This window comes from Alternaria hordeiaustralica, assembly GCF_023758085.1.
Source record: "Alternaria hordeiaustralica strain BMP 2776 chromosome Unknown scaffold_2, whole genome shotgun sequence".
Taxonomy (NCBI): Eukaryota; Fungi; Ascomycota; class Dothideomycetes; order Pleosporales; family Pleosporaceae; genus Alternaria; species Alternaria hordeiaustralica.
The window spans coordinates 591,804-616,576 of NW_026056774.1; the positions used below are offsets into that span (position 1 = coordinate 591,804).

General features: G+C 52.1%; 12 protein-coding genes across 12 annotated transcripts; 6 read left to right on the plus strand and 6 right to left on the minus strand.

Annotated features, from left to right (window-relative positions):
* Window positions 1–1,305: 1,305 nt before the first annotated feature.
* On the minus strand, window positions 1,306–2,982 carry J4E84_001648 (uncharacterized protein; the record flags this gene model as incomplete). The annotated part of the gene is made up of 1 exon (XM_049384279.1): window positions 1,306–2,982. The coding sequence occupies one exon, from the start codon at window positions 2,980–2,982 to the stop codon at window positions 1,306–1,308; it is 1,677 nt and encodes a 558-aa protein (XP_049247635.1).
* A 1,660-nt stretch (window positions 2,983–4,642) lies between these two features.
* J4E84_001649 (uncharacterized protein) lies at window positions 4,643–6,247 on the minus strand (the record flags this gene model as incomplete). The annotated part of the gene is made up of 1 exon (XM_049384280.1): window positions 4,643–6,247. One exon carries the CDS (start codon window positions 6,245–6,247, stop codon window positions 4,643–4,645), a length of 1,605 nt encoding a protein of 534 aa, XP_049247636.1.
* A 531-nt stretch (window positions 6,248–6,778) lies between these two features.
* Window positions 6,779–7,849, minus strand: J4E84_001650 (uncharacterized protein; the record flags this gene model as incomplete). Its single annotated transcript, XM_049384281.1, has 1 exon — window positions 6,779–7,849. One exon carries the CDS (start codon window positions 7,847–7,849, stop codon window positions 6,779–6,781), a length of 1,071 nt encoding a protein of 356 aa, XP_049247637.1.
* Window positions 7,850–8,683: 834 nt separating this feature from the next.
* Window positions 8,684–9,928, plus strand: J4E84_001651 (uncharacterized protein; the record flags this gene model as incomplete). Its single annotated transcript, XM_049384282.1, has 3 exons — window positions 8,684–8,714; window positions 8,764–8,905; window positions 8,965–9,928. 3 exons carry the CDS (start codon window positions 8,684–8,686, stop codon window positions 9,926–9,928), a joined length of 1,137 nt encoding a protein of 378 aa, XP_049247638.1.
* A 407-nt stretch (window positions 9,929–10,335) lies between these two features.
* Window positions 10,336–10,995, plus strand: J4E84_001652 (uncharacterized protein; the record flags this gene model as incomplete). The annotated part of the gene is made up of 2 exons (XM_049384283.1): window positions 10,336–10,565; window positions 10,647–10,995. The coding sequence occupies 2 exons, from the start codon at window positions 10,336–10,338 to the stop codon at window positions 10,993–10,995; spliced, it is 579 nt and encodes a 192-aa protein (XP_049247639.1).
* A 411-nt stretch (window positions 10,996–11,406) lies between these two features.
* On the plus strand, window positions 11,407–12,015 carry J4E84_001653 (uncharacterized protein; the record flags this gene model as incomplete). Its single annotated transcript, XM_049384284.1, has 1 exon — window positions 11,407–12,015. The coding sequence occupies one exon, from the start codon at window positions 11,407–11,409 to the stop codon at window positions 12,013–12,015; it is 609 nt and encodes a 202-aa protein (XP_049247640.1).
* A 96-nt stretch (window positions 12,016–12,111) lies between these two features.
* J4E84_001654 (uncharacterized protein) lies at window positions 12,112–12,810 on the minus strand (the record flags this gene model as incomplete). Its single annotated transcript, XM_049384285.1, has 1 exon — window positions 12,112–12,810. The coding sequence occupies one exon, from the start codon at window positions 12,808–12,810 to the stop codon at window positions 12,112–12,114; it is 699 nt and encodes a 232-aa protein (XP_049247641.1).
* A 2,963-nt stretch (window positions 12,811–15,773) lies between these two features.
* J4E84_001655 (uncharacterized protein) lies at window positions 15,774–17,103 on the plus strand (the record flags this gene model as incomplete). Its single annotated transcript, XM_049384286.1, has 2 exons — window positions 15,774–16,732; window positions 16,782–17,103. 2 exons carry the CDS (start codon window positions 15,774–15,776, stop codon window positions 17,101–17,103), a joined length of 1,281 nt encoding a protein of 426 aa, XP_049247642.1.
* Window positions 17,104–18,797: 1,694 nt separating this feature from the next.
* Window positions 18,798–19,801, plus strand: J4E84_001656 (uncharacterized protein; the record flags this gene model as incomplete). Its single annotated transcript, XM_049384287.1, has 3 exons — window positions 18,798–19,131; window positions 19,186–19,696; window positions 19,747–19,801. The coding sequence occupies 3 exons, from the start codon at window positions 18,798–18,800 to the stop codon at window positions 19,799–19,801; spliced, it is 900 nt and encodes a 299-aa protein (XP_049247643.1).
* A 1,693-nt stretch (window positions 19,802–21,494) lies between these two features.
* Window positions 21,495–22,609, plus strand: J4E84_001657 (uncharacterized protein; the record flags this gene model as incomplete). Its single annotated transcript, XM_049384288.1, has 3 exons — window positions 21,495–21,918; window positions 21,971–22,476; window positions 22,532–22,609. The coding sequence occupies 3 exons, from the start codon at window positions 21,495–21,497 to the stop codon at window positions 22,607–22,609; spliced, it is 1,008 nt and encodes a 335-aa protein (XP_049247644.1).
* Window positions 22,610–22,804: 195 nt separating this feature from the next.
* J4E84_001658 (uncharacterized protein) lies at window positions 22,805–23,061 on the minus strand (the record flags this gene model as incomplete). The annotated part of the gene is made up of 2 exons (XM_049384289.1): window positions 22,805–22,881; window positions 22,908–23,061. 2 exons carry the CDS (start codon window positions 23,059–23,061, stop codon window positions 22,805–22,807), a joined length of 231 nt encoding a protein of 76 aa, XP_049247645.1.
* An 836-nt stretch (window positions 23,062–23,897) lies between these two features.
* On the minus strand, window positions 23,898–24,707 carry J4E84_001659 (uncharacterized protein; the record flags this gene model as incomplete). The annotated part of the gene is made up of 1 exon (XM_049384290.1): window positions 23,898–24,707. The coding sequence occupies one exon, from the start codon at window positions 24,705–24,707 to the stop codon at window positions 23,898–23,900; it is 810 nt and encodes a 269-aa protein (XP_049247646.1).
* Window positions 24,708–24,773: the final 66 nt, after the last annotated feature.

Consider the following 24,773-nt stretch of genomic DNA (forward strand, 5'->3'; position numbering starts at 1 on the left):
TTGTGACAATAGCAGGGTTCCTGCCTCCCAGCTCCAGTGTCAAGGGTGTGAGGGTCTCGGCTGCCTTCTTTGCGATGATCTTGGCGACCATCTCTCCGCCAGTGTAGAAGATTTTGTCCCACTTCTGGTCAAGTAGGGCAGTTGTCTCGGGGATGGCACCCTGGATGCACGTGTAGCATTCGGGGTCGAGGGAGTCACGCATGATCTTCTCGATGGCGACGGCGGCATTGGGGGCGGATTCGGAGGGCTTGACGACGGCAGTGCATCCTGCGGCGATGGCACCGATGAGGGGACCGAGGGTGAGTTGGATGGGGAAGTTGTAGGCGCTGGTCTCGTCAGCTAGTATCTCTCAACATGCACACGCGACATACCCAATGATCAGCGCAGTGCCCAATGGGTCCTTCTTGATGCGCGGGCGAAGCGGCATGTTGGTCCAGGGAATATCCGTCGCCTTCTCATCCTTTGCAAAGCGCGGGACGTTGTTGGCCATCCAGATGCAGTCGTTCATGCACCACGAGATCTCCGTCAGGTATGTCTCGAACGACGGCTTGCCCAGGTCGCGCTTGCACGCCTCCTTGATGAGCTCCTCATTGTCCTTGAAGCCCCAGTAGAGCTTGCGTAGCTGCTGGATGCGGTACTCGAGCGGCTTGGTCTTGTGCGAGAGGAAGCTGGCGCGGACTTTGGCGCATGTCGGCGCGATGTCGTCCATGGGCGTGTGCTCGAAAGGTGCTATTTCCGCCATTTTGAGCTGCGATGGGCGTCCTGGAGGTTCAATGGAGAAAGTCTTGGATAGGCCTGGGGTGTCGAGGTCGGTTCAAGAGCTAGGGAGACGCCAATGGCGGGCTATAAGGTCCAGGGCTGAGGAGGGCGTCTTGACGGCGTGGTTTCACAGGCGCGCAACTGTGCCTCGGTCCCATGCGGTTGGTTCAGGAGCGGGGCTTGCTCTAGTACAGATTAGTACTAGCGCAGACCTCCCGCGGCTCCATATTCATGTGTTCGTCCGTCGGCCCTTGTACCTCGCCGTGCATCATCCCAAGGTCGACCAAATCAACTTTCTTGACAAGCTACTCTCGGATCGGAATCCTTGGCAATCATTACGCATCACTATGCATCCAGACTAATATTAGAATGCCTTGACAAGAACACGCACTGGTATCTAACACTGTGTTTTTTCGAAGTCTGCTGAACTATCCATACCTAGATACTTGGTACACAGATAACATACGCCACTGCTGCTTGATGTCCAGCTCATGTCTCCTCAGCAGACTATGCATACCCCCCGGGTTTGCTTCGATGCGGAGAGCTTCACAAGAAGAACTTTCGCTTTACGACGGCTCCTCCATGCAACACGCAGTATTCCCTGTCACCCAGTCCTCGACCCATCCTCAGACTAGGAGCTAATGGAGCAACTGAGAAGACGCCCTTGATTGCAATGATGCAAGGGCGGTGACGTCTCATACAGTAGTCGCACGCGTACTGTCCCGCTTCGCCTTCAGGTGGCCACTTGCACATCTCGTTCAGTGCTTTCTTGAACAAGCACGTCCATCTGCCTTTTATACCATTTGCCTTGCTGTGTTCCACCTTGTCCATGTCACGATCAAGCAAATCCAAGACACTGAGGGCCTTGAAGATGGTCATATAGGCGTCGGCACGCACAGATGCGTGGATGGTGGTGTCGCCGTTATCCGTCTGGACCTTGATCGAGAAATTGTTCGGCACCTTCTCGTCAGTCATGGTACCGTTCCTGATGCCCATCAGGAATCCTTCGATACGAAAGTTCAAGGGAGACGAAGATGAGGTGCTGTGCTTTGCGAGTGTCTGAGCAACGACGGCTGGTTGGGACTGCAGTAGTCGGTAATCCGCACTCGTACCATTTCCAGCCGCAAGAGTGCCCAATTTGCGCCGCTTGACGATATCCAAATATTCGACGACCGTTGGAACGATGATCTGAGTCTTGATGTCCTGCATAGCATCTTTCTGGGGGTCAGGTATAGCCTGCCACATGGCCACAAGGGACGGATCTGCATCTTCAGCAACAACATCGTCAAGCTCAGGTCGTACAAAAGATGGTAACCCTCCGGCATAGCTTGGATCGTTTGGTTGTAAAGGCGATGATGCCGAGCGTTTACCGAGAACAACGCCACGCGGAGCAGATCCCAGAGCGTCGTGAGCAGGCTCGCTCTCCAGTGTGTCTTCTGCGTCGGACTGATGTGCTTGAGTATGCATCACACTAACATCCTCCTGCACCCCGCCTTCGAGCCAGTCATCCAAATGTGAAGCTGCTTGTCGCCTCTCCCTAGCTCGCAGAATCTTCGAGACCTTCTTCTGCGCCTTGTTGGTTTGCTTGATCTCTTGACCCAACGCTTGCACACTCGCCATCGTTATGAGATCTGGGCGAAGGAGCATCGAGCGAGCATGCTCTGAGGGAGTCGCCGTGGCCACTAGTCCCTCATTCTGCAGTCCTTGAGCTACTACATCTTCCAGGAGAAACAGGCCAAGTCGCTTTTTATGACGGAAGTCCCTTGCCCACTTCTTCGACAAGCCGGTCGGCTCGTTGATGCGGTACAAGGCTGTGATGATCATTCGAATGTCCTCAACCTTCGGAAGGTCTCCGAAAACATACCAGTTTTCGATGAAAGTAGAGCGTTGGAAATCCTCTAGATCATTTGTGGCCTTGATGTTGTCTTCGTCTTGCTTTTCGGTCAGGCGTCCTTTAAGCACGTTATGCGTATATTCGTATGGGTTTGCGGGCTCAACATCTTCTTGCTTAATGACTGCGTCCGTTGCCAGTTTATGACGGGTGTATTTGGAGGGACCTGAGGTTTCTTCAATCGCTTCCCTTATCGGTGGTTGGGCGTCACGAAGTCGATGTGTAAGCTCGAAAGGACTCGGAGGTGGCTGAGCCACCAGCTGTCGCTTCTTTTCTCGGATTGCGCGCAGTGATGCAACAGTAATCGGTGGTGAGGTGTTTCGTTCCGCCATCCTGCGTGGGTAATCACCGAGGGTGGTTTTGAGGCGGTGGTATGCCTGTATGGTTGTGTGTGTGGGAGTTGGGCGAGGTGGTGAAGCTCATTTGTTTGCCAAGACAACGTGGGATAGCAGCGGTGGAAAGAGCACCCGTGGGCAAATGGGCGGTCCTGCACCTCACGAAAGAGATGCAGTTGCTACAGCAAGGATTTTCATTGGGGTACAGGCAACCACACCTCGTCTGGAAGACTGCCTGCCACTGGTTCTCTGTATACGCCAAATAAAGCATCATGCTGCTGCGTGTGAAGGAATCTGGGTATGGGCTCTAGCTTCCGAGATCAACTCACTCACAACATCACTCGTACTATGAAATAGCAGGCCGGCAGGATCTGTTCGCTGCTAATCGGATTCCGTCTCTCGATAGTGACATGCGTACGCCTGGCTCCTTGCCACGACCCCAGTGTGGCACATTAGACCCCGCCAAAGCGATGACGTCCAGGCAAGGACGAGCTACACCGTTACCGGATGGATCTCAAATGAATCTTTGTCATACCGAGTGCTGGGTAGATTACAGACATGAGCATATACTTGGGGCAGGATGGGTTGTTGCCCAGGTGCTGACGCTCGGCGCCTCAACGGGAAAGCTCGACGCTAGCTTGCAGACTAGTCCTCCCGAGGTCTTTAAGCGATAGCCCCCTTTCGAAGACGCGTCCGGTCCTAGAACGCGTCTAGCTATGAGTTCATCGCGTTCGATTCTCTCCTGCCATCTCCTTCACACGTCGCGTTTGCTTGCGAACCATTTCGTCTACAATCACCGTCTTCGTCCCAAGTCTGTAACGATGCGCGTCCGATGACGGATAACCAGAGATGCGACATTGGAGGCTTCATACAGGTGCAGTGTCTGCGTCTGCTTGCTAAACGAAAGTTATGCATGTCAACAAAAGCTTCCAAGCCAGGAGCCTACATTTACTAAACGGTTTGCTAATTTGTTTCTTAAGATTAATGTAGACTGCAGAGTGTCTATTCTTCGCTTCTATATCGTGCTATGAGCCTCCACTCACATCGTTGACGTGATTGCTTCCTTGTATCAGTCTCGCTCCTGACGCCACCCCAGTCGTAGTGTCAGATGCCTTCATCTTCTCCGATCCACATTCACATCCTAACCAGGTGCCCCGGCCTACTGTCCAAATGACCCCATTACCCATTCATTATCGTATGTTTCTCCATAAACCCCATCTTTGTCCTCGTCGTTTGATCCGTTGGCGATCACGCGTTCATCGAGAGTCAAACTGTAATCGATGCTGGTGATACTGTTCCGCCGGCTAGTATCCGCGAGAACTGATTCATTTTCTGGTGAATCAGCGGGCCCTGCATCTAAAGATGAGGAAGAGGAGGTGATGGTGTCATCGTCGTCGTCGTCGTCTTCCGTATCCAAGGGGCCCCATTCCAGGCTACCTTCGTGCACGCTCAGGGCATCGCCATCAGCTCGATGCTGCTGAAATTCCGGCTCAAGGTTTTGCTCTTCTTCATCTTCGAACTCAATAAGAGGCTCGTCTTCATCGTCGAACTCAATAAGAGGCTCGTCTTCATCTTCGAATTCAATAAGAGGCCGGGTGAGCCCAATCCATGTACGACTGGCTAGTGCTGATCCTGGAACCGGTCGTACTGGTCTACGCTACTCGCTGAATTGGACACGGCATTCAGGGCAAAGGTTGCTATTAGAGGATGTGCCGTTGAGCCATTCGAAGATGCACTTGTAGTGGAACAAATGTCCGCACGAATTGAGCTTCATGGTTCCCGCGTGACTGTCACTACTACTATGGGAGTGATCTTCCATGCAGATTGTACAGCATTGGTCCTCGGGAACTGTTGTTGTGGCAGCCGCAAGATCAGTGAGATCGAGAAGAGGGCCGTAAGGTTCAACGTCGGCGGTATCTGCGATGGTGAGATCCGGAATTTCGCGTTCTTCATTGTCTGCATCGGTTATTTCGGGATTGTCGTCCTCATCATAGAAGCGTTGACCCCGTCCTGTGGACGAAAATCGCGGTCCTCGGCTGCGCAGTATAACTTCCACGTTTACCCGGCATTTGAAGATATTTGATACGTCAAAGTCTTCTGGAGGTATGCAGAAGTCGCTTGGCGCGCTGTTCAGAGCGCCTTCTGTGTTCATCTCATACTCCTTACACCGCATTTCAGTGATAAGAGCCACGTTGGCAAGCGGTATCCAGGGTCTGGGATCGGAGGAGGGAAGCTTCATTTGTTGCACAGCCCAAATAAAGAGGTTGCACTCCAGGTATTGTGGTTCAAAGCCGAAAGTACGGCTCAGAAGGTTTGCCTTGTTCCATATAGCGTCCCAAAGCCCAATGAGGTCGATGTCCTTTAGGACATCTCGAATATGATATGGAAGTAATGCTTGGGGATCCTGGCATTGGACGTCGGTCCTAAATCTGGACCGGGCTTCCTCTAGGCCCATCGCATACCACTTGTATGCAGGTTGCTGGTCGCACATACGAGCATGGTGTTCCCAGGAGTATTTGAAGATAAGGGCAATGTTCAAAGCCAGCGCGATAACCAAGTCCAGTATACATGCGATACCACGTTTGGCACCCGGCTCGCGGGTGAAGACCTCCATTACCGACCACAGTACGCCTCCAGGGCCGAAGAGTTCTTGAGAATGAGCGGGAGCAGGATTCAACTCCCCTGAACCATAAATCGGCCCGCAGGTTGCGACAGCTGTCAAATTTGCTATCGCAGTATCGTCCTCCTTCGAACGCTCTTCGGACAAGCTGAGAGTGGCGCACTCTACCAGCCACTTCACTCCCCTTTGAACTTTGGTGTACCATTGCCCGATATCCATCACAGATTCGATGGGATCGCCATTTAAAATATCTTGTCGAACATGCGAGTAGAGCTCGAACCAGATGCGGACTGGGTCTTGCTTGGCCATCAGCTGCGCCACTTGCAGTGATTCCGGGTCGGCATACCAGGACGAATGAGGATATCGAAGAGTCCGTGACAGACGAGACCATAGTTCATGGATGTGCTCCTGTTCGCCTGTTGGTGGCAGCTCATCCGGAAACTCCTTGTGACACTCATAAACGTCTTGGAGAACTACGTCAAAGACCGCAAGATTTAGAACCGTGTGGGGATACGAATGGCGAAATGGCTGAAGCGCTTGGTCGAGCGAGGTCAACTTGACTGGCAGGTCTTTGGCTTTCGTTTGCGCATTCGAAGGCATCATTCCTGGATCTTGGGGTGGTTGAATCTCGGTGTAGTCCATCGCGCGTGTGGGATAAAAAGGCAAGAGTGGCCGGGTTATGAGATTGTTGTGCGACTACCTGATGAGCTCGGATCCACTAGGCGCGCTCACGACCCATGGAAGTGAAAAGCCGGACACCTTCTTCCACCTGTGTACCCAGTGAAACCTTTAGAGAAAAAAGGCTATTGAGGCGAAATTACCTTTTCAGTGACACAACAACGTGTTGGGAAACTAATGTAGGCTGCAGGTACTTAGCTATGTCTTGCCTTGGGCAAGGCATTCACTTCATATCGCCTCTTCGGACTGACCTGCGAGCAGCGAAAACGCCAGAGCAGCTATACGTCAGCTTGACATTGCTAACCGCGTTTTTGTGTGAACCGAAAGCGGAGGCTTCCGATAAATCCAAATTGAGGAAGCTACCTATTAAACGTCGGCTGAAGAAACGAGTGGCTGCCATTTCGGGCAGTCCTGAGTGTCGCATTTACTCATGATTCTTCAGTCGTAAGATGCATTTAATGGTTCGATAGCATGCATTCTACCACGTCTACACGCCTACTTGATAACTAATGGCTTAGCACCAACTTTCTCCGCCTCCGCGTTCAGCGCATCAACCTCCGCTTGCACCAACGGAATACCCGTCTTCTCTCTTTCCTGTTGTTGCAATTGCTCAAGTTCGCCCGGAAAGTAGATCCTCTCCACACCCGCTGCCTTCTCAGCACCCGTGACCCTGTCATACAGAATTTGCATCCTCTCCCTGAAGTCGTCCAAGCTCATGAAAAGATCAGGTTTCACTGCGACAAGGAAGTGGCCAACGTCTGAGGGTCTGGAAGGGTCGTAGGGATTCGTAACGTCGCCTGCGAATGCGGAACCGGAGAGTACGCCGGAGAAAACATCCATCATGACAGCTAGACCTGAACCTTTAGGCCCACCCATAGGTAACATGACACCGCCGTCGAGTGCCGCTTCTGGGTCGTCCGTTGGCTTTCCATCTTTGTCCAGCGCCCAGTCCAGAGGTATCTTCTCGCCCCTCCTCTTCGCTTTGTAGATCTTTCCTCTTGCTGCAATTGACGGCGCCATGTCAAGTACGAAAGGTTGGTCTTTCCCCGGCGCACCACATGCTATCGGCGACACACCTAGCAGCTTACTCTTCCCTCCCCAGGCCGGTAGCGCAGGACTCGAATTGGTAAACACCAGACTCATCATATCGGCATCCAGCGCCTTCTGTACGACCCAAGCACTCATACCGAAATGATTCGAATGCTTGATGCTCGCCATCCCGATACCATACGTCTTTGCGGATTCGATGCAAGCAGCCATGCCGGCGTCTGCGGCAAGAAAGCCGAAGCCATTGTTGGCGTCGACTTGGGTGACGACTGGCGTTATTTGGGTGAGAGTAGGTGTTGCTGCACTGTTCAAGACGCCTTGACGGACGCGCTCCATGTATGACGGGATTCTGTTCATGCCGTGGGTGTCGACACCGCGGAGGTCGGCTGCTATGAGGCATTTGGCAATGATGTTGGCGTTCTCGGGCGCGACGCCATTACCGACTAGGACTGAGGTTACGAAAGATTGTGCATCTTCGGCGTTGACGTAAAGTTTCTTGTCTGATGATGGTTCTGTCATGTTCGTATTGGATGTTGAAGGTTGAGCTGCCAAGGTGGGGAAGGAACGAAGAACTGCTTGGTATGCTTATCCCGTATCTTATATGATTCTACAACCGGAATAGTGAGTCACATTTCTCGGAAAAGCATCTAATCGCTGATGCGTTCTGTTGGGATGTGGAGATAGCTAGGGGGTGTGTCTGAGTCAGCGGAGGTGGACTAGTGAAGACGGACTTCCCCGCTGTTCCCCGCAATCGTCAATCGAACTTCATAAACCTCAGGATGGAAGACATCAAGCTTGAAACAAGTTCAGACTCCTGCGCGTACGAACCTAATGTGCCGAGAGCTATCTCCAAAGCATTGAGAAAAAGTCGCGACTGACTTCCTGCTGACCGCTGATTGGACGCAGGGGAGCGCAATGGTCAAAATTGGACCATGATGGCCGCACCCAGTGAGCGATACTCCGAGCAGATTGTGGTGTCTTCCAAGGTTAGCTGTCGACGATGACTGAGTGGTAAGTTCCGCAGTGACGTCGTTCTTTCCTGTTTCGTCTCCTGGGTAGTCTCGGCCTCAAACAAGACCACAACTGTTTCGGCGCCACTCCTCGCTCATCAGTCCTTCTATAGCTTTCCTCTATATCCAAAACGAGATGAGGAGAACAGATATCTACCGGTTGAGAACGAGGTCGTCGAAATCACTGGACGCAGCCACTGCGACTTCCTCTTTCTCCGCCAAGACGCACGTGCTTGCTCACAACCTTGGAAGCGCGGGTAGCTGCACTCACATCTCACCTCTTGTCGCCTCAATTCACTGAAACCCCTGTCGAAATCCCACAGAACTCTCGAAATTCGCAAACATGGACGACGAAGGCCCTAAATGGCGTCTTGGTATGTTCTGCCGCATCCCTTTCTCAGTTTCTTAGCTAACAACTTCAAGAACAGGCAAGTACTGGCCGCGCAACCTGTAGTCAGGCCGCCTGCAAGCGCAGCCAGATCAAGATCGCGAAAGGAGAGCTGCGTATCGGTACTCACACGCTATTTGAGCCAGAGGCTAGATGGTACATGGCCTGGCGTCACTGGTAAGTCTACCTTCTTCTGGAGCCTCCTGCGCCTACTATGTATGTACTGACATAAGAAGGGGCTGTGCGACCAAGCATCAGATCGCGGGCTTGAAGGAGACCACCGGCAACGATCCGACAAAGGCACCCGGCTACGAGCGACTCAGCCCTGAGAGCCAAGAGCAAGTACGCCTAGCCTTCGAGGGTCAGCCAGTCGACAAGAACTTCAAAGGCATCCGAGAAGACCTGGCCAAAGACGCTCAGCGATACGCCAAAGAGTACACTGATGTCAGCTTCTACAAGGTCGACGTTGCCGGTCGTGCATGCGCTTGCCGTGGCAGCGACTGCCTGTCTAAGAACGTGAAGATCACCAAAGGTGAGCTGAGGCTTGGTCTGTCCGTCCCGTTCGATGGCGAGCACGAGAGCATGGTCTACAAGCACTGGCAGTGCATGTCAGCGTTCGACTTAGAAGAAGTTGTTCGCCGAGCCAATGAAGACATGTTCGATGGCCTTGAGTCCCTTTCCACGGAGTTTGAGGAAGTCGTGACCGAGACACTCGAGACAGGCAAGATCGTTAAGCCACCAGCGCCCAAGATCGAGTCGCGTGCGAAATCAAAGAAGACCCAGGCCCAGAAGAAGAAGGCCAAAGATGAGGCAGAAGAAGACCCCGCAGATGCCGTAGAGACCAAAGTCAAGGCAGAGGATCCGGAACACGAGGTGGAACCACAGCCGAACGTCGCCTATCCGCCCTCGCCCCCGCTCGATATGGAGAAAGCACCAAGCACAAGCAAGGTCGGAGGAGCAGTCGATGCCCAGCCGACTGAGAATGGACCGACCGTCGGTGTCAAGTTGGAAGAAGCAGGAGTAGATGACGCGGCCAAAGCTACAGATGCAGCAGCAGTTCCCAAGCCCAAAGCCAAGAAAACGCGAGCGAAGAAGCGTCCTATCCGAGAGGTGGATGGAAGCGAGGATGAGCCCGAATACATCCCCAAGAAATCGAGAAGCCGATCCACTCCGTTCGCCGGTACTGCTGGTCTTACATAGCGCGATGGCATTCCGAGGGAACCCACGATCAAGTAGGAGAGCGTGTTGAGGACTGAGAAGGTGAAGGAGATGACAGCGAGGTGGCAGCTGACTGAACATGTACAAAGAGCACATACATAGCTAAAGGAATCCATAGCAAGCTTCTTCTGAATCAAAATACCCGCGCGATTAATCTTGACCAAATCGTCGACACTGTCGTAGGTCGCGTTAACTACGCGTCACAGCTAGTTCCCTGACGCACGACCCACCTGAGCTCGAGGTGGCGCATCCTTGCCGCAAGCTGTCCTCCCCGCAACACACCCACTACCAACGCAACTCCACTTCACGAACCGCCTTATCTATTCTCCTTCGCCAATCACCCAGGAACTACCTCATTTCAAGAGCCTATTCACTCTAAAATAGTCACGATGCCCGGCAAAATCATACCCGTAACCTCCGCTTCGCACTTCTCCCAACTTCTGTCGCAATCCAAATACACTATCGTCGACTTCTACGCGGACTGGTGCGGGCCATGCAAGGCAATCGCGCCAGTCTTCCAGGGCTTGGCAGAGAAAGAGACCAAGCCAGGCAAGATGCAATTCGTGAAGGTGGACGTGGATAGCCAGCAGGAAGTTGCAAAGAAGTATGGCGTCAGCGCGTACGTACACCCCGAGAGACACACCTGCATGCTGGGATGGAGGAAACTGTAGATTCATGAGCTGACATAAACACTGTCCAGTATGCCGACCTTCCTTGTCATCAAATCCACCTCCGTCGTCGAAACCATTCGCGGCGCCAACCCCGCAGCCCTCACAGCCGCCGTCCGTAAAGCCGCAAACGATACTTCCGGCCCTGGTGCTGCCTCCGCTGTCTTCTCGACCAAAGGCCGCACACTTGGCTCCGCTTCAGAACCCAGTCGGCCTGTAGGCGAAAGCCCATTTGCCGGCCTACAAAGGATGCTGACTGGCAATGGTGGACTGAGCGATACGCTGGTCAGGTTTGCAGCGCTGTACTTTGTCAGCCTGTTCGCGTTTGACTCTTTCAAGGCCGCGGAGGAGAGTCCGTTCAATGTTCGCGCGAGACGGTAGAAGAGGGCGGAGAACACGGAGTGATAGCACGTATGCGGAGGTTCGGCGTTTAGGATAAGAGCGTGGCGTTTTTGGTATACCATTCTGAGGCTTAGTGTTTTCACAATATTGACGTTATCGGCAGCACCAGTATCGAAAAGCTCGTTCGAGTTTCTAGATGCCGCTGACTGCGATATTTTATTCACATCTCGATCTTGAATCCACTCTGGTTCTAGTAAGATCGCTCGTGACGCATTTGTCTTTCACATTCTCCTCTGACTCTCAGCTTGACTTGGAATCGCCAGGGAAAGTCCACGTGTGACCAGCCTTGACTATGTTGTCAAAGCAAGCTTTGCGCAAACAACCACTATATACTCGCCTTATATATTCACCTCTACGATACTCTCACTACACCAAACCCGAAGTCTACAAATGATGGACCCTTCTTCCGGCTTCACGCCCAAGACAGCTAGTGCTAGCTGGACGCACGCCGAACTTCTACAGAACTACCGCGAGCTCCACGCAGAGTACGACAAGTACGCGACGCTCGCCGCGCAGTTCGACGGGACCAGATTACCCTTTGGACGAGAGCGCGGGCTTCACAACCTAGTCAATGCACGAGCGAAGGTGGAGCATGATATCAAGAGACTTAAGAAGACGTACCAAGAAGAGTGGATGAAACTAGCGTCTCAGAATCTCGATGCGAAGCTCCGTGAGGCGCTCGAACAAAGTCGAGACACGCTGGCAGCTGTCTTGGACGAAGATCGCCGCCCTCCGCCTGACAAACTGATGAAGGAGAAGGCAGAATTGCAGAACGAGAAGAGTAATCTGTTGTTGCAGTTGCGAGAGTTGTTGTACAGATATAAAGAGCTGCTGGAGAAGCAGAAGAAAGGGGAGAATGATTGCAATGTCAGCAATGTGCAAGAGGTGGAAGGCGAGAGAGACCTGCTGCGAGAAGACCTCGATATTGCACGGGTGGAGTGTGAGAAGTTGAGACAGGAAGTAAAATACCTTCAGGAGGTATTCGGGGTAAAGGATTAGTATCGATATTGCAATTGTAATTGCAAAGAACGTGTTTAATGAGCGCATGCATCAATGATCGCTGAGTAGAACTACTTAACTATGTAACAGTCCAAATCAGTATCTATACGTAAATACGGGTTTACTGGAGGATGAGCTCGAGCCACTCGATGAGGGTCTTTCCCCATTGATCTCAGCCTTATCCTTCTTACCCAAAACGACCCTTTCGCACCAAGAGCACCAGCTCCTCAGCTCGCCCTTGACCTCTCGCTCCAGATACTGAATCGACTTCTTCTTCTCGTCCTCAAACAGCTTGACGCATTCGCCGACGCGCACCTGCTTCTTGTGTTTGACCTTGAGCACACCGCCGATGCCTTCGATCTCCTGGGTGAGATAGGAAGAGCCCCTCCAGCGTTCGGGTGACTCCGGGGTTTGCGATCTCTCTTTCTCGATGGTGTCGAGGAGGTTTTGCTCGCATGTCTCGTGCTCGACGATGTGTGCGCCTAGGCATGCGGAGCCTCGTCCGCATTCTACGCCCTCGTTGCCTTCGCCGAGACCGATGCCTACGCCGCCGTGCATGTGGCTGTACATGGTGCGCCAGCTCCAACCGCGGACGTAGGTGGTGTCGGCGTTTCGCAGGTCTTTGCCACATGGCGCGCAGAGCCAAACTACGTTGTCGCAGTTGCAGGGTGTACGCTCGAAAGCTGGCGCGGTAAAGGCTCGCGGGTTGTCGCCATCGAAGAGCACTGGATGTGTCTCCGGTGACCCGGGTGGCGAAGGGGACATCGATGAGGCGCGCTGCTTCTGCACAGCCATGAGCAGTACGAGAGGCGCTTTGGTGCACGTTCGGCATAGCCGGCGATGGCGGGCTCTGAGCGTGGGCGTTGGTGGTGGCTTCATGGTACAATTCTGCGAGACCCATTAGCCCTCAATTCATCCTCTCACATTTGGGCGGCATACCCGGCATACGACTGTCCCACACCGCTGGCAGTCGCCCACCATATCGCGGGCGCATTTGCCGACGCGACCAGTCGTCAGGCGGCTCTCCAAGACATGTCGCCCCTCGTGCAGTCGCGAACCAAGCGTCTCACTGAGGTCATCGTCTTCATTCTCGCAATGAAGCGTATGTCTGACGAGCTGGCTGCGATATTCGAGCAGATTCGCGCGAAACTGCCTGCAAGTACGTGAGAGATCGTGGAGCGTGTTGAGGTCGAGTTGAGCAGCGAGCTGACTGACTATCCTGCATAGTTAATGTGATTAGCATACATCAAAGCGCGGAATCAAGTCCATGCTATGGCTGGAGCGTACGGATAACAGCTAAGTGCCGCGCTGAATCCATTGATATTCGGGTTCGGCCGCTCGGCTGCTGTCGTCACGTCGTCTGCATCAAGGGAGCGACGCGGCGGCAAGACGTTGAACCGGCCGGAAGATGGATGGGGCGTCTCTAAATTGGGCAGTTCATCGTCTCCCAGATCAACTAGGACCACCATGGTTGGTAGCTACAAAACGAGTGTGCAGCATCGAAGCCAGACAGGGCTTGAACGGAGAGAAATGAGAGTCGTAATGGAGACTGCGATGCCGGAGTCATGACGAACTGGAGACACGCTCCGTCGCGTTGGTGGGGGGCTTGGCGGACAGCGGCTTTGCTTCCGTTCGTTACGCGTCGCAGTCGTTCGCTCTTCACTCGGCCCGTGACGTGGGTCCATCATCGTGACGCGAGCTGCCATGGTTCTGGCGACCAACGAATACATCATCAATCACACTGCGTTCTCGGGTTATCGGCACGCAACGAAGGAATACAGTACCAGTTTGATCCGAATGCACGCCTTCCCCAGGGATCCAGACCGACATGACAGGTATTCTCAGAGCCTCCTTGGAAGCCGATCGCAACATTGGCTGCGGTTTCCCCTGGAGGAGCCGATCGTTATACGGAACCACTTACTGATCCAGGCACAACTAGTCATTCTGAACATGCTGACGATACGTTACAGATTCAATTTCCAGCTAACTTTATAGCCAACCACTTCAACGATATCCACGTCGACCAAAACCCTGACGACCGTACCCACGCTGCCCCCAATCTGCCTCACGCTCGGTCATTGTTAGTCCGTTCACCGCGCGCCCAGTTACCGGATTCCAACTTCCAGTTGCCCCGATGAAATTTTCTTCGCATTGCTCAGGTGGCGGGTGAATATGGCATCCTTTGGGGTTCACCGGCCCGTACCAAACGACATCGTGCGGTACCCCTTTCCTGAGAACTCCAATCTCTGCTGCTCGTCTCGCAGTCTCCCTCTGGCCATCCTGCACTCGCATACTTTCAGGGTGCAGGACCTGCGCACGCACAGTTCTTAGTTCGTGGTTCGAGTTGACGAAGTCTTTGCCTAAGATATCCATGCATCGCTGGATATACTCTTCTCTCTGTATCTCCTGGCCCTGAAGATCTAGGATGTGTACACCGTCGTATTGTGCGTGGTTGTTAACTTCAGGATGTGAGTACGCATCGCCGTGGGTTTCTGGTTGTGCGCAACGACAGAATTGGGAGTCAGTGAGATTTCTATCGTAGCCGGTGTAGTGGACCCGTGTCTGTCGTCGGTTGACTACTTGTTGTTGTGGAACAACTGCCAATTGTGGAACGAGGGCCAGCTGCGGGTTCTCGGCCTGTACAATATAAGGCCCTGAGAAAGGTACTTGTTGTGAGAACGTAATATTATAGGTATACCCCGACTGCCTATAGGGAAACATGGCTTTAGTTTCTTTAGAGTAGCAGGCGGTCGTAATGTTGTTATGTGGTGAGAGTGTGAGGATTCTGAATTGAGCAGCCTAGGATATGCTTTTATACCTTGAATATGTCACTCGCAATGGCCACGTCGTCTCCTCGAGATCGTGTTGTACTTATGTTCACATCTCCAGCTACTGTGACATCTACATTTCAAGAAGAAGTTGAAGACCTTGTAGTCCATTCTTCATGCACTTTGTACCATCACCCGTGGTGGCGGAGGTGACAATGACTAACAGCTAACTGATTAGATGTGCCAAACCGTTGGATGTTTGACATTATGTGAATAAGGATCTTTGTTTATAAAGGCCGAACTGTCGTGAAGTTCACAAAGTCTTGATACGAAGACGGAGAGTCGAATGGTGGAAGCGAAGATGAGGATGAACGCGACTGGTCACTAGCGTCGTGGCATTTGTGGATCGATCTGAAGGAGCGATGCGGGTTCTCATGCATGTCACAATCGCTGAATGAGGGGCATTACTGCATCAACACTACGTCCATAGAAGACCCTGCCGAACTTCACACTTGTCCCTGTTACCTTCCATCCACCATGGCGCATGGTACGGGAGCGGTGAACCGGCTTCGGCTCTCCACGACGCTGACCGAATCGGGAGACCGCGATACTTACTAATGACGACAAAGCCATCACATCCGTCCAGTGCCAGACATGCGGGTAGAGATTCACTCCTGCGACACGGCATACTCGCAATACGATACTGGCCTCACGGGCTTGACGCCCTTTCCATCCGTAGTTTGCGGGTCGTAGCCGGACGCTAATGCAACGAGCCCGTACCGCTGGCCCCCCATCTGCAGCAAAGTGAGCTAGATGTAATCTTCTACAAAAGCAATGTGTGTGATTTTAAGGAACACGTAGTCTAGTCTCTGCATTCTCTGTCGATATAACAATTGCACAAAGCAACTGTGGTCTACAACGCCTACGAGAACCAGCTAGCAGCAAAGCATTGCGACAAGATACAGTCCAACCATCGAAGCATACAGCACCATGACGACTTTCCTTCTTCGTGACATTCGAATTTTCACTGGCGAAGAGACAATCGACGAAGGATATGTTCACGTACATGATGGCAAGATTAAGAGCGTCGGACCCATCAGCGATGCGCCGCTCGAACCAGTAAAGACATATTCGAAACCTGGCCACACGCTCCTCCCAGGCTTCATCGACTGCCACATCCACGCAGACCGAGCCGATCCCGAAGCCCTACCTCAAGCGTTGCGCTTCGGCGTGACTACCGTTTGCGAAATGCACAACGAGCTTGAGAACGTGCAGAAGCTGAAGAAGCAGACTTTGGAGCCAGATACTGCTTCGTACAAGACAGCAGGCCAGGCTGCCACCATTGAGAACGGATGGCCGATACCCGTAATCACGGCTCACGACAAGAGTCCGGAAACAGCGGCGGCAATTGCAAAATGGCCCAAGTTGACGGATCAAAGCAGCGTGGTGGAATACTTGGAGTGGACGAAGAAAGAGATGCAACCAGACTACGTCAAACTCATGCACGAGAGCGGGACCAGCATGGGTCGCGAGTTCACATACCCTTCAGTCGAACTACAAAAAACGATCATCGCGGAAGCCAAGAAGCGAGGTTACCTGACCGTTGCACACGCTCTCTCCTTGCGCGATACTCTCGATGTCCTGAACGCGGGTGTTGATGGCCTCACACATACGTTTTGCGACCAGCCACCGACCCAGGAGCTGATAGATGCGTATAAGAAGAACAATGCCTGGGTCAATCCTACACTTGCTGCAATCGGCAGTCTGACAACTGAGGGGAAAGAGCTGCAGCATCAGTTTGCACATGACCCCCGAATTAGAGGGCTGATCAATGATGACCGTGTGGGCAACATGTGTAAGTGCATGGGGTTTTGTGCTGAGAACGGTAAAGCGGAATACGCATACGAGGGCGTGAAGAAGTTGAGAGAAGCGGGTATCGATATTCTCTGGTAAGTGAAATGTGTATATCCTATTGACCAAATGACTAACGAACTGTAGCGGCAGTGACTCAGCAGGTCCAGCAGTGGGAACAGCGTTTGGGCTATCGATGCACCAAGAATTGAATGTCTTCGTGCACAAGATCGGCATGTCACCTGCGGAGGCTTTGCGCTCGGCCACCAGCCTGGTCGCCAAACGTTTTCAATTCACTGATCGCGGTCGTCTGGCGGAGGGACTCAACGCTGATTTGCTCCTGGTTGAAGGAAATCCGCTTGAAGACATTGATACGACATTGAACATCCGCGGTGTTTGGCGAGATGGCAATCTCTGTAGTACGTATCTGGAGAAGTTGGAAGCCGGTGTGAAGCCCTTGCTGGGCTGATTACGCATCCCAACAATAATGGTTGGGAAATTCGAGGTTGAATCTGAACGCTCTTTACGCAAACTATCATCAGCGCGGTAGCTACAGTATATTTGGCGCCCAGAGAAATCCTCCCAACATCATCATGTAGTACTCTGGGTGTCTGCTCAATACAGAGAGCCTATCCTGACCTGTGTATGTCGTCGATAGCAATCCATCATCCGAACTCCACCAACGGTACAGGTCCATATGAAGCCCTATATCCACGGAGTCCAATCATACGTCTTGAACCAGGTGGCAAACGTCGTTCCCAAGGTGTCCGCAACTCGGTTCCAATCCGCTATAGTAAAACATGTCTGAGCTGACCCTGCCGCCTGTTTCTCGCTCACTAACCTTTGTAACTCAGCACTAACGTCTTGGTCTAGCGCGGAGCTCAACGCGGCCATTAATGCAGCCTCTTGGTTGCAGTCGAGAAGCCTTATATGTGCCCTCGCCCTCATGCTGACATGCGGTGCGCTTTCCAACAGCTGAATGTCGATATAAGCAGAGAAAACGCCCATTTCGCCTATTTTGAAGAATGGCTCTGTCCGGGGCACCTCCTGGGACGGTAACCAGTGCCTAAGTCGCAGGCTAACGTGACGGATGTTGCCATCAAGATGAGGATCGGTCCCCTCCAGCCATGATCGATTATTCGCAATATACCAGTCCCCGTTGTCGATATCGTTGAATAACAAGTCGGCTACCCATGTGTATTGTCGCATGACGAGTGGTATCAATTCGTCTCGAACCCGCCTAGAAGCATCCGCAAAGTCTTTGAGCCAGCTGGGGAACTTCACGAAGATAGCACTCATGCGCGAAGCGACGGGCCTGATGTCGTCTTTGGGGTAGGCTTTTGTGATTAGGATGTCGTAAATGATGTTCCGGACCTCTCCTGGTAAGGCGAAAAAGGTCCACGCCGGGGTGTTCACGTTAGCAGACGCTTGGGCGGTAGTGTGATTCGACATGCTTTCTCTCAGATGGGTGGGGTTATAATCATGGAAAGCCTCGTCTCTCTTCGCAGATTATATATTGCTATCGTGAGCATTGTGATTGCGCAACCCAAACATCACGTCGCATGGATGTAGCACATGAGCTTATTGAGATCGTATGGTCCAGTTCTCTTCGTTGGTATCAAGCGCCCACAAGCGAGTGTGAGGAGGTAGCTGGACGGTTAATTATCATCTATGTCTCTGAATCAGCTTTGCATGGGTGATGTTCCATGGATACATGCGATCGACTATGGCGTCTTATCAGAGGTATAAGATTGGCCAGAATGATACTTCAACAGACTACATAGAATGAGATTTGTCTGAGGTCCACTGTGTCCATTAGTGTTGATCAAAGATATTCACATTTGGCTACGGAGAACTGAACAGATCTACCAGGCATACCTGCTTTCACACTAGAGTTTCTCCACCCTTGCCACGACCGCCACCATCCCCAGCGCGGGATATGTGACAACGGCCATTGGTGGCTGTGGGCAGTCGCTCAGTACTGATTTAGCGCTACCGTATGTCACTTCCCCGGCGTGATTGTATCAATGATTCAATCCTCAACAATCATTCAATTGCGCGAACGACCGCTATCCGGGTATATAAAGACGCTGCGAAAGGTCTTGTCGAACTCCAACACTCGCAGCAACTTTTCTCCGCCTCTACCTCATTTCTCTCATCACAATGGCTGAGACATCAGAATCCAAGCTACTCCAAGGCTATGTCAAAGGCTACCCCAAGCTCGCCCGGTCAATGGGCATACGACCCGAGAGCGCCATCTTCCGTAGCTTTGGTGCACTGAACGCGAAGAACTTGCTATACATGCAGGCAGAACTAACATACCTGGAAGAAGCTTTACGAGAAATGGAAGTCGCAGACCACGACAGCGATGAAGGGGAGAAAGCCCGGTATGCTCACGACTGGTTCTTCCTTGAAGTTTCAGCAGAGGAAAGGGATGGTGTCGACGCATCGCAACTGAGTCTCATCCTCAAGATTCGAGAGAAGCTTAGGGAGTACAGTGAGTACTAATGACCATAAAGACACCAAGATAGGTTGATACTCATCAGGATAGACGAGGCATTGTACTACCAGACAGCCATCTGCCAGTTCGAGCCTCCAGACTACTTCGACCTCAAGGACGTCCAAGGCTTCATGGCCAGCTCAGAGATGAAGTTACCCTTGTACGGTCCAGACAGAAACGTCTGGGGCATATACGATGATCCCACCGCTCACGCAGACGATGGCCTGGTCGCGCTACGTCCACGAGTGCGCACCGACACGTTCACGACCATGCTATCCGATCGACTGGTACACGTCTTCATATTCTTGAAGAAGCTATACCCGGGAAAAGAAAGTGAAAACCCCATGTGTTTCTATCGTGACGACACGATCTCAACAATCACGTTCTGGTTGACCTGCTTCATCGCTTCCACCCTCCCGGTCATAGCAATCATCGCGCTGGTCAACATATCCTCGCTGGTACATCGTCTCGCCGCCATGGCTGTCTTCAACGGCATTGTGTCGCTCTGTCTGGGATGGTTCACGGAGGCGAGAAGGACTGACGTCTTCGCGATAATAGCAGTGTAAGTTCCAGTAGCTGTTCAATGTGTATGTGATCTGACTCTGGGCATAGATTCGCGGCTATACAGGTCATTTTCGTAGGCCAAACACTCGTTCATGGGTCGTAGGAAGTTGTATTCGCACCCAACAGTATATTATCGGAAGTTGCTTGCGCAAAGATGATGGGCTCACCGGGTTTCCTGACTTAGACACTATACTTTTGCTTGTTTTGTTCCTTGTTAAAGTAAAGCTTGGAGGTAGACAATAGGTTTTCGAAGATTCTCCATTCTCAGATAGTGAAGCCTAAAGTTAGGCAATAGATCAGCCGCTTTCCGGAAGCTTATCCATTATTATGCTTGAATGTGACAAGACCTTCCTCTGTGCTTATGCTACAGCAAAATGAATCTTGTAGTCTCCAACTTTCTTGTATGGCAACACCCTCGCCAAACTTCATTCCGATGTCTGCTCCTCCGCAATCCACACCATGTACGCATCTTTAAGCCGCAATACAAGCCCCTGCCATTCCTCAACAGTGAAGCAACTGCTACTTTGTCTCGATTCCAGTTTCGTCTTGACCACCTCCTGAAGTGCGCTATTCATGCTCTGCTCCAGTACCTGCTGCAGAGCTTTACCCTTGTCTGCTTTAAAATTATAACGATTTTCTCCACCTACGCCCGTTACGAACCCCGAGACCCGGGTCGTGAAAGCTTCAGCACTGGTGCGCTCGCTCAGACGTATTTCGACCGTGTATTGTAAAAGGAGCTTCGGTGAAGAACCTGGATGTGGAATGGTGTCTTTGATTCGGAAATTAACGCGGCGGATGTTGTTCGATGTAGGATGAAAGAGTGTGCTCGGCTCTCGGAGCCAACTCCCATTCGAACGTGTGAGAATCTTCCCAGGTGGAGAGGTTCGTAATAGGAGATCAGCAGTCCAAGTATATGATCCGAATAGTAGCGAGAGAAGCTCTAGCCATATCGTTTTGCAGGTATTGAGGAGACCACGAATCGTTTTCGGTAGCTGGGCAAAAACGCCTTTGACGGTTGTCACGCATCGTTCTTTCCCGCAATGATCTATTATTCTTCGCTCGAATTTACCGACGATGTAGCCGTAGATGTGGTTTCGAATTTCTGCCGGGAGGTCGAGGAATGTGCACCGTTCTAGATTTTCATCATGTCCGCTTGGGGTGCTTTTTATTGAGATCTGGTAGTTGTCTGGCTGAGAACTGGATCGGGAGTCGGACGCCGGAGCGGCTTCTGGTACGGCGGAATCCTGCGGTGAGCCCATCTTGCGATGATTTGACAACAGCCAAGCGTTGTCGATGCAAGAACTCCTGAATATAGACAAAGGGTGTCAAAATGTTTGCAGACCTACGGTATTTATTCTAGAGCGCGCTGCACGACACTCGGACTGGCTTGCAAGTAGTGGCGACGCTACCAAGGTAAGTAGCCTGCTGCCTAGTGACCCCTTACCATTCTAGCGACTGCGCGTGTCAGGGGTAGATGCAGAGAGCTGCTGCGGCTACAATAGGCATCGCACTTAGGAATGTTGTCACTCAAGACTATGCGACGTGTGTGTTGTGTGGGAATGATGACTAGGGAGCAAGGTAAAAGGATGTGAAGAAGTCGCGGACCATCCGCCAGGCTAAAGTCCGCCTGTCATTCCCGTGCCGTCAGCTCACGTCATCGTTGATGGCAACCATGTGTCTTCTATAACCAAACCGTAAGACGCCTCAAGCATTTCTACAGTCAAACTACAAAAAATGTCAGAATCGGTAAGCTGGAATGCCTATCCAAATGCGATGTCATCAGCATGGCAATGCCGATGCTTGCACTACCCGGGTTAGCCACATTTGCTAACATCTCCAAGAACGCCACCGACGGCTTCGCTGAGAAAGACGGTCAATTCCGTCGCAAACCCTCGGCATTCCGCAATTTCATCTCGTCTGATCCTAATTCAGAGTTCCCAGCGGAAAAGTATCGATATGCGCTTTACATTCACATGGGCTGCCCTTGGGCACATCGTACGAACCTAGTGCGTAGCTTGAAAGGGCTGGAGGATATCATCCAATTGATTGTATGGGATCTGTCGCTCGTTCACGATAAGAAAGGGTGGGGCATGTCTGGGAAGCCTGGATTCGAGAAAGAACCGTTGTATGGCTATACGAACTTGAGGCAGCTGTACGAAAGGGCGAACCCGGAATACGAAGGGCGCTACCTCGTTCCGACGCTCTGGGACAAGAAGAAAGGTGGTTCTTTGGACGGCAGTTACGAGAAGAGCATGCGCTGACTTGCTCACAGAGACAATCGTGAATAACGAGTCCAGCGAAATCATACGCATGTTCTATACCGAGTTTGATGCGTTCATCCCCGAGCAGCTCCGCGAGTCCAGCAAAGGCGCCAAAGCCATCCTGCCAGAGCATTTGCGTAAGGACATTGATGTCATGAACGAGTGGGTCTACGATACCATTAACAACGGCGTATACAAGACTGGGTTTGCTCAGTCCCAGGAGGCATACGAAGAGCACGTATACCCCTTGTTCCAATCTCTCGATCGCTTGGAAGAACATCTTGGCCAGCCAGGCCATGGTCCATACTTGTTCGGCGACCACATCACTGAAGCAGATATCCGGCTGTATACTACCATCATCAGATTCGACGTTGCGTACTTCACAATCTTCAAATGCAACCTCAAGATGATTCGCTATGAGTACCCGCGGCTGCACAACTGGGTACGCAGGCTGTACTGGGATGAGAGCGAAACGACTAATTTCGGTGCGTTCAAGAAGACGGTGGACTTCCAGGCAGTAAGTATAAGGCTGTGCGAAAAGACGAGGTATTCAATGGCTAATGCACTCCAAGTACAAGGATGGCTACTCGAACGCTACGAAGGCGAAGATTGTGCCTGTGGGACCGAAGCCAGATATCATGCCCTTGTAGATCGTTTACTGCAATGGAAAGTCTTTTGATTTTTTTAGATTTCCAAGGTGTTTGTGTAGTCAAAATGTTGTTCCAAAATAGTAAATAAGCAGCCGCCCTCTACTTATTGGTCGCAAAAGTCGAAAAAAGAGAAGTTGTCAACGATGCAAAGTCTTTTACTTAGTCTGTAAACGTTGAACAGAACTCCCATATCATCTAAATCTTGTCTTCCAACCCTAACCTCTCCTCCTCGTACTTGGCCGACCCTGCATCATCGGTATCTCTGAGATCACCTGCGCCATCAGTAGTTCCCAATCACGATACCCCAGAGGTACAAGCGACCCTTCTGCCCAGTACTTGCACTTCTCGTCCTCAGACATGGAGGCCAAGACAGAGACGCTCTTCTCTTCAGTCGAGAGAATGGTATCGTCTTGTTCCAGTTCCGGCTCGACTGGTCCGGGTGTATCCGCCATGTCGAGGTGCGATACAGTAGAGTAACAGGATACCATGTGCCGTACGCCAATAGCACAGTGTTGAAGAACGCCACCGGTAGCGCAGACCGTCATGAGGCAGATACCTAGGGCGCGCCATCTCGGGCCCTGTGTATTGATGTAGCCACACACACCGAGGTACATCGTCAATATAGTAGCCATGACAAGGGGCAGGTTCAGGATTGGTGATGATCTCAAAGGCTTCTGGCGTGCTTCTCGGACACGAATCTATATTATCATTAGATATCGACAGTATGGATGGGAAGGAAGTTATCTTACATAATGTTCTGTGCAAGGTAAGATATACTGCAGCGCATCCCAAGAGAAGATATACGACATGGCTAATCGCATCCATGGACCGGCAAAGTAATATTCGGCAACATAGCTCGCTACGAATGTTCCGTACACCGCTATCATGGCGCATTTAGAGAGGTAAAAGTCGATAGCGAAGCGCGTTTGATACGCCAATATCGTGAGCAGAGCCGTCAGGAGAAAGACTGCCCACACTTCATCCTGGGTCGTCGAACGAGCCCAGAGGGGCAGGAGAAGCGCAAGTGCCAGGCGTAAGGGTAGTTTAGTAGTCGAGAGCGTCATGTCTTTGTGAAGTTGGTGATGGGAGGGTCGGGAGAAGTCCATGTGGTTTCATTAGTTACAGGTTGTGTGATGCAATCACGCGCTGATTGCCTTTCGCTTCCCGTCATCACTATTCCCCTCTGTTCGACCACATGGTCGTGACATACTTTCACTCTTGGTGGAGTGGTCTACGGTTTCTACGTGCGTTCATTGCTACTCCAAGTTCTGTAGCCTGCGCGCAAAAGTTATCCGTAGATAACCTTCTCCGGTAGCGGCCCGGCGGGCAGGTGCGGCCGCTCCTCCTCCATCGCATCCGCGTCTGCGTATCGTGGTACATCTTGATGTGTCTGCCCAAATATTACGGGTTGTGGCTTCGCATAGTGTTCCCTCGTTTCCTGCGCAAACCCTGTGTTCACATCATCCATACCCTCTATCCTGCTGTCATGCCGGCTCGCGACCCCATGTAGACCAAATGGCACAGGATCGTGGCCCTCCCACCCCTCGCTCATCATCTTCTCTACCTTTTCGATAACCATCCTACAGAGGTTTCGATGTCCTTCTTCCATCTTGCCCTTTACGAACGGCATAAGCCACCATGCGCAGCTGACTTCCACATCTTCTACTAGCACGAACTGCGCATCTCCGACGCCCATGCCCTCGCCCTCAACCTCGCTGCCCAGTTCGCCGTTCGCAACGACCCTGTATTCAGCCCTGAGTATCACGCCCGCCGCAGCATCAGCGCGTGTCTTTATGCCCTGCCTCGTGTTCTGGTAACAGACTGGGAAGGTTATGTATTTCTTCCCGTACTGCCCGATGCCCGGGAACCAGGTTATGCACTCGCTGACGTGGTATGTTGCGACGGGGTACTGGTCGGGCGGATACCAGTATGTGTCTTTGAGGGTCGCTTCGGCGGTGCTGGGGGCTGTCTCGTAGCCACAGCTAAGGGCTTGGAGTGTGAGGGTCGTGTCGTGGTCATGCAGCGCGGCTACAACTGAGGCGGGGGAGATGTGGCTTGGGAGATGATGCGCGACGTGGAGGTTGTGTTTTGCGCTCATTGTGAAAGCGCGATATCGTGGACGCGTATTATGTCAGGCTGCTGGTGATAGGATGCTCGATTATCC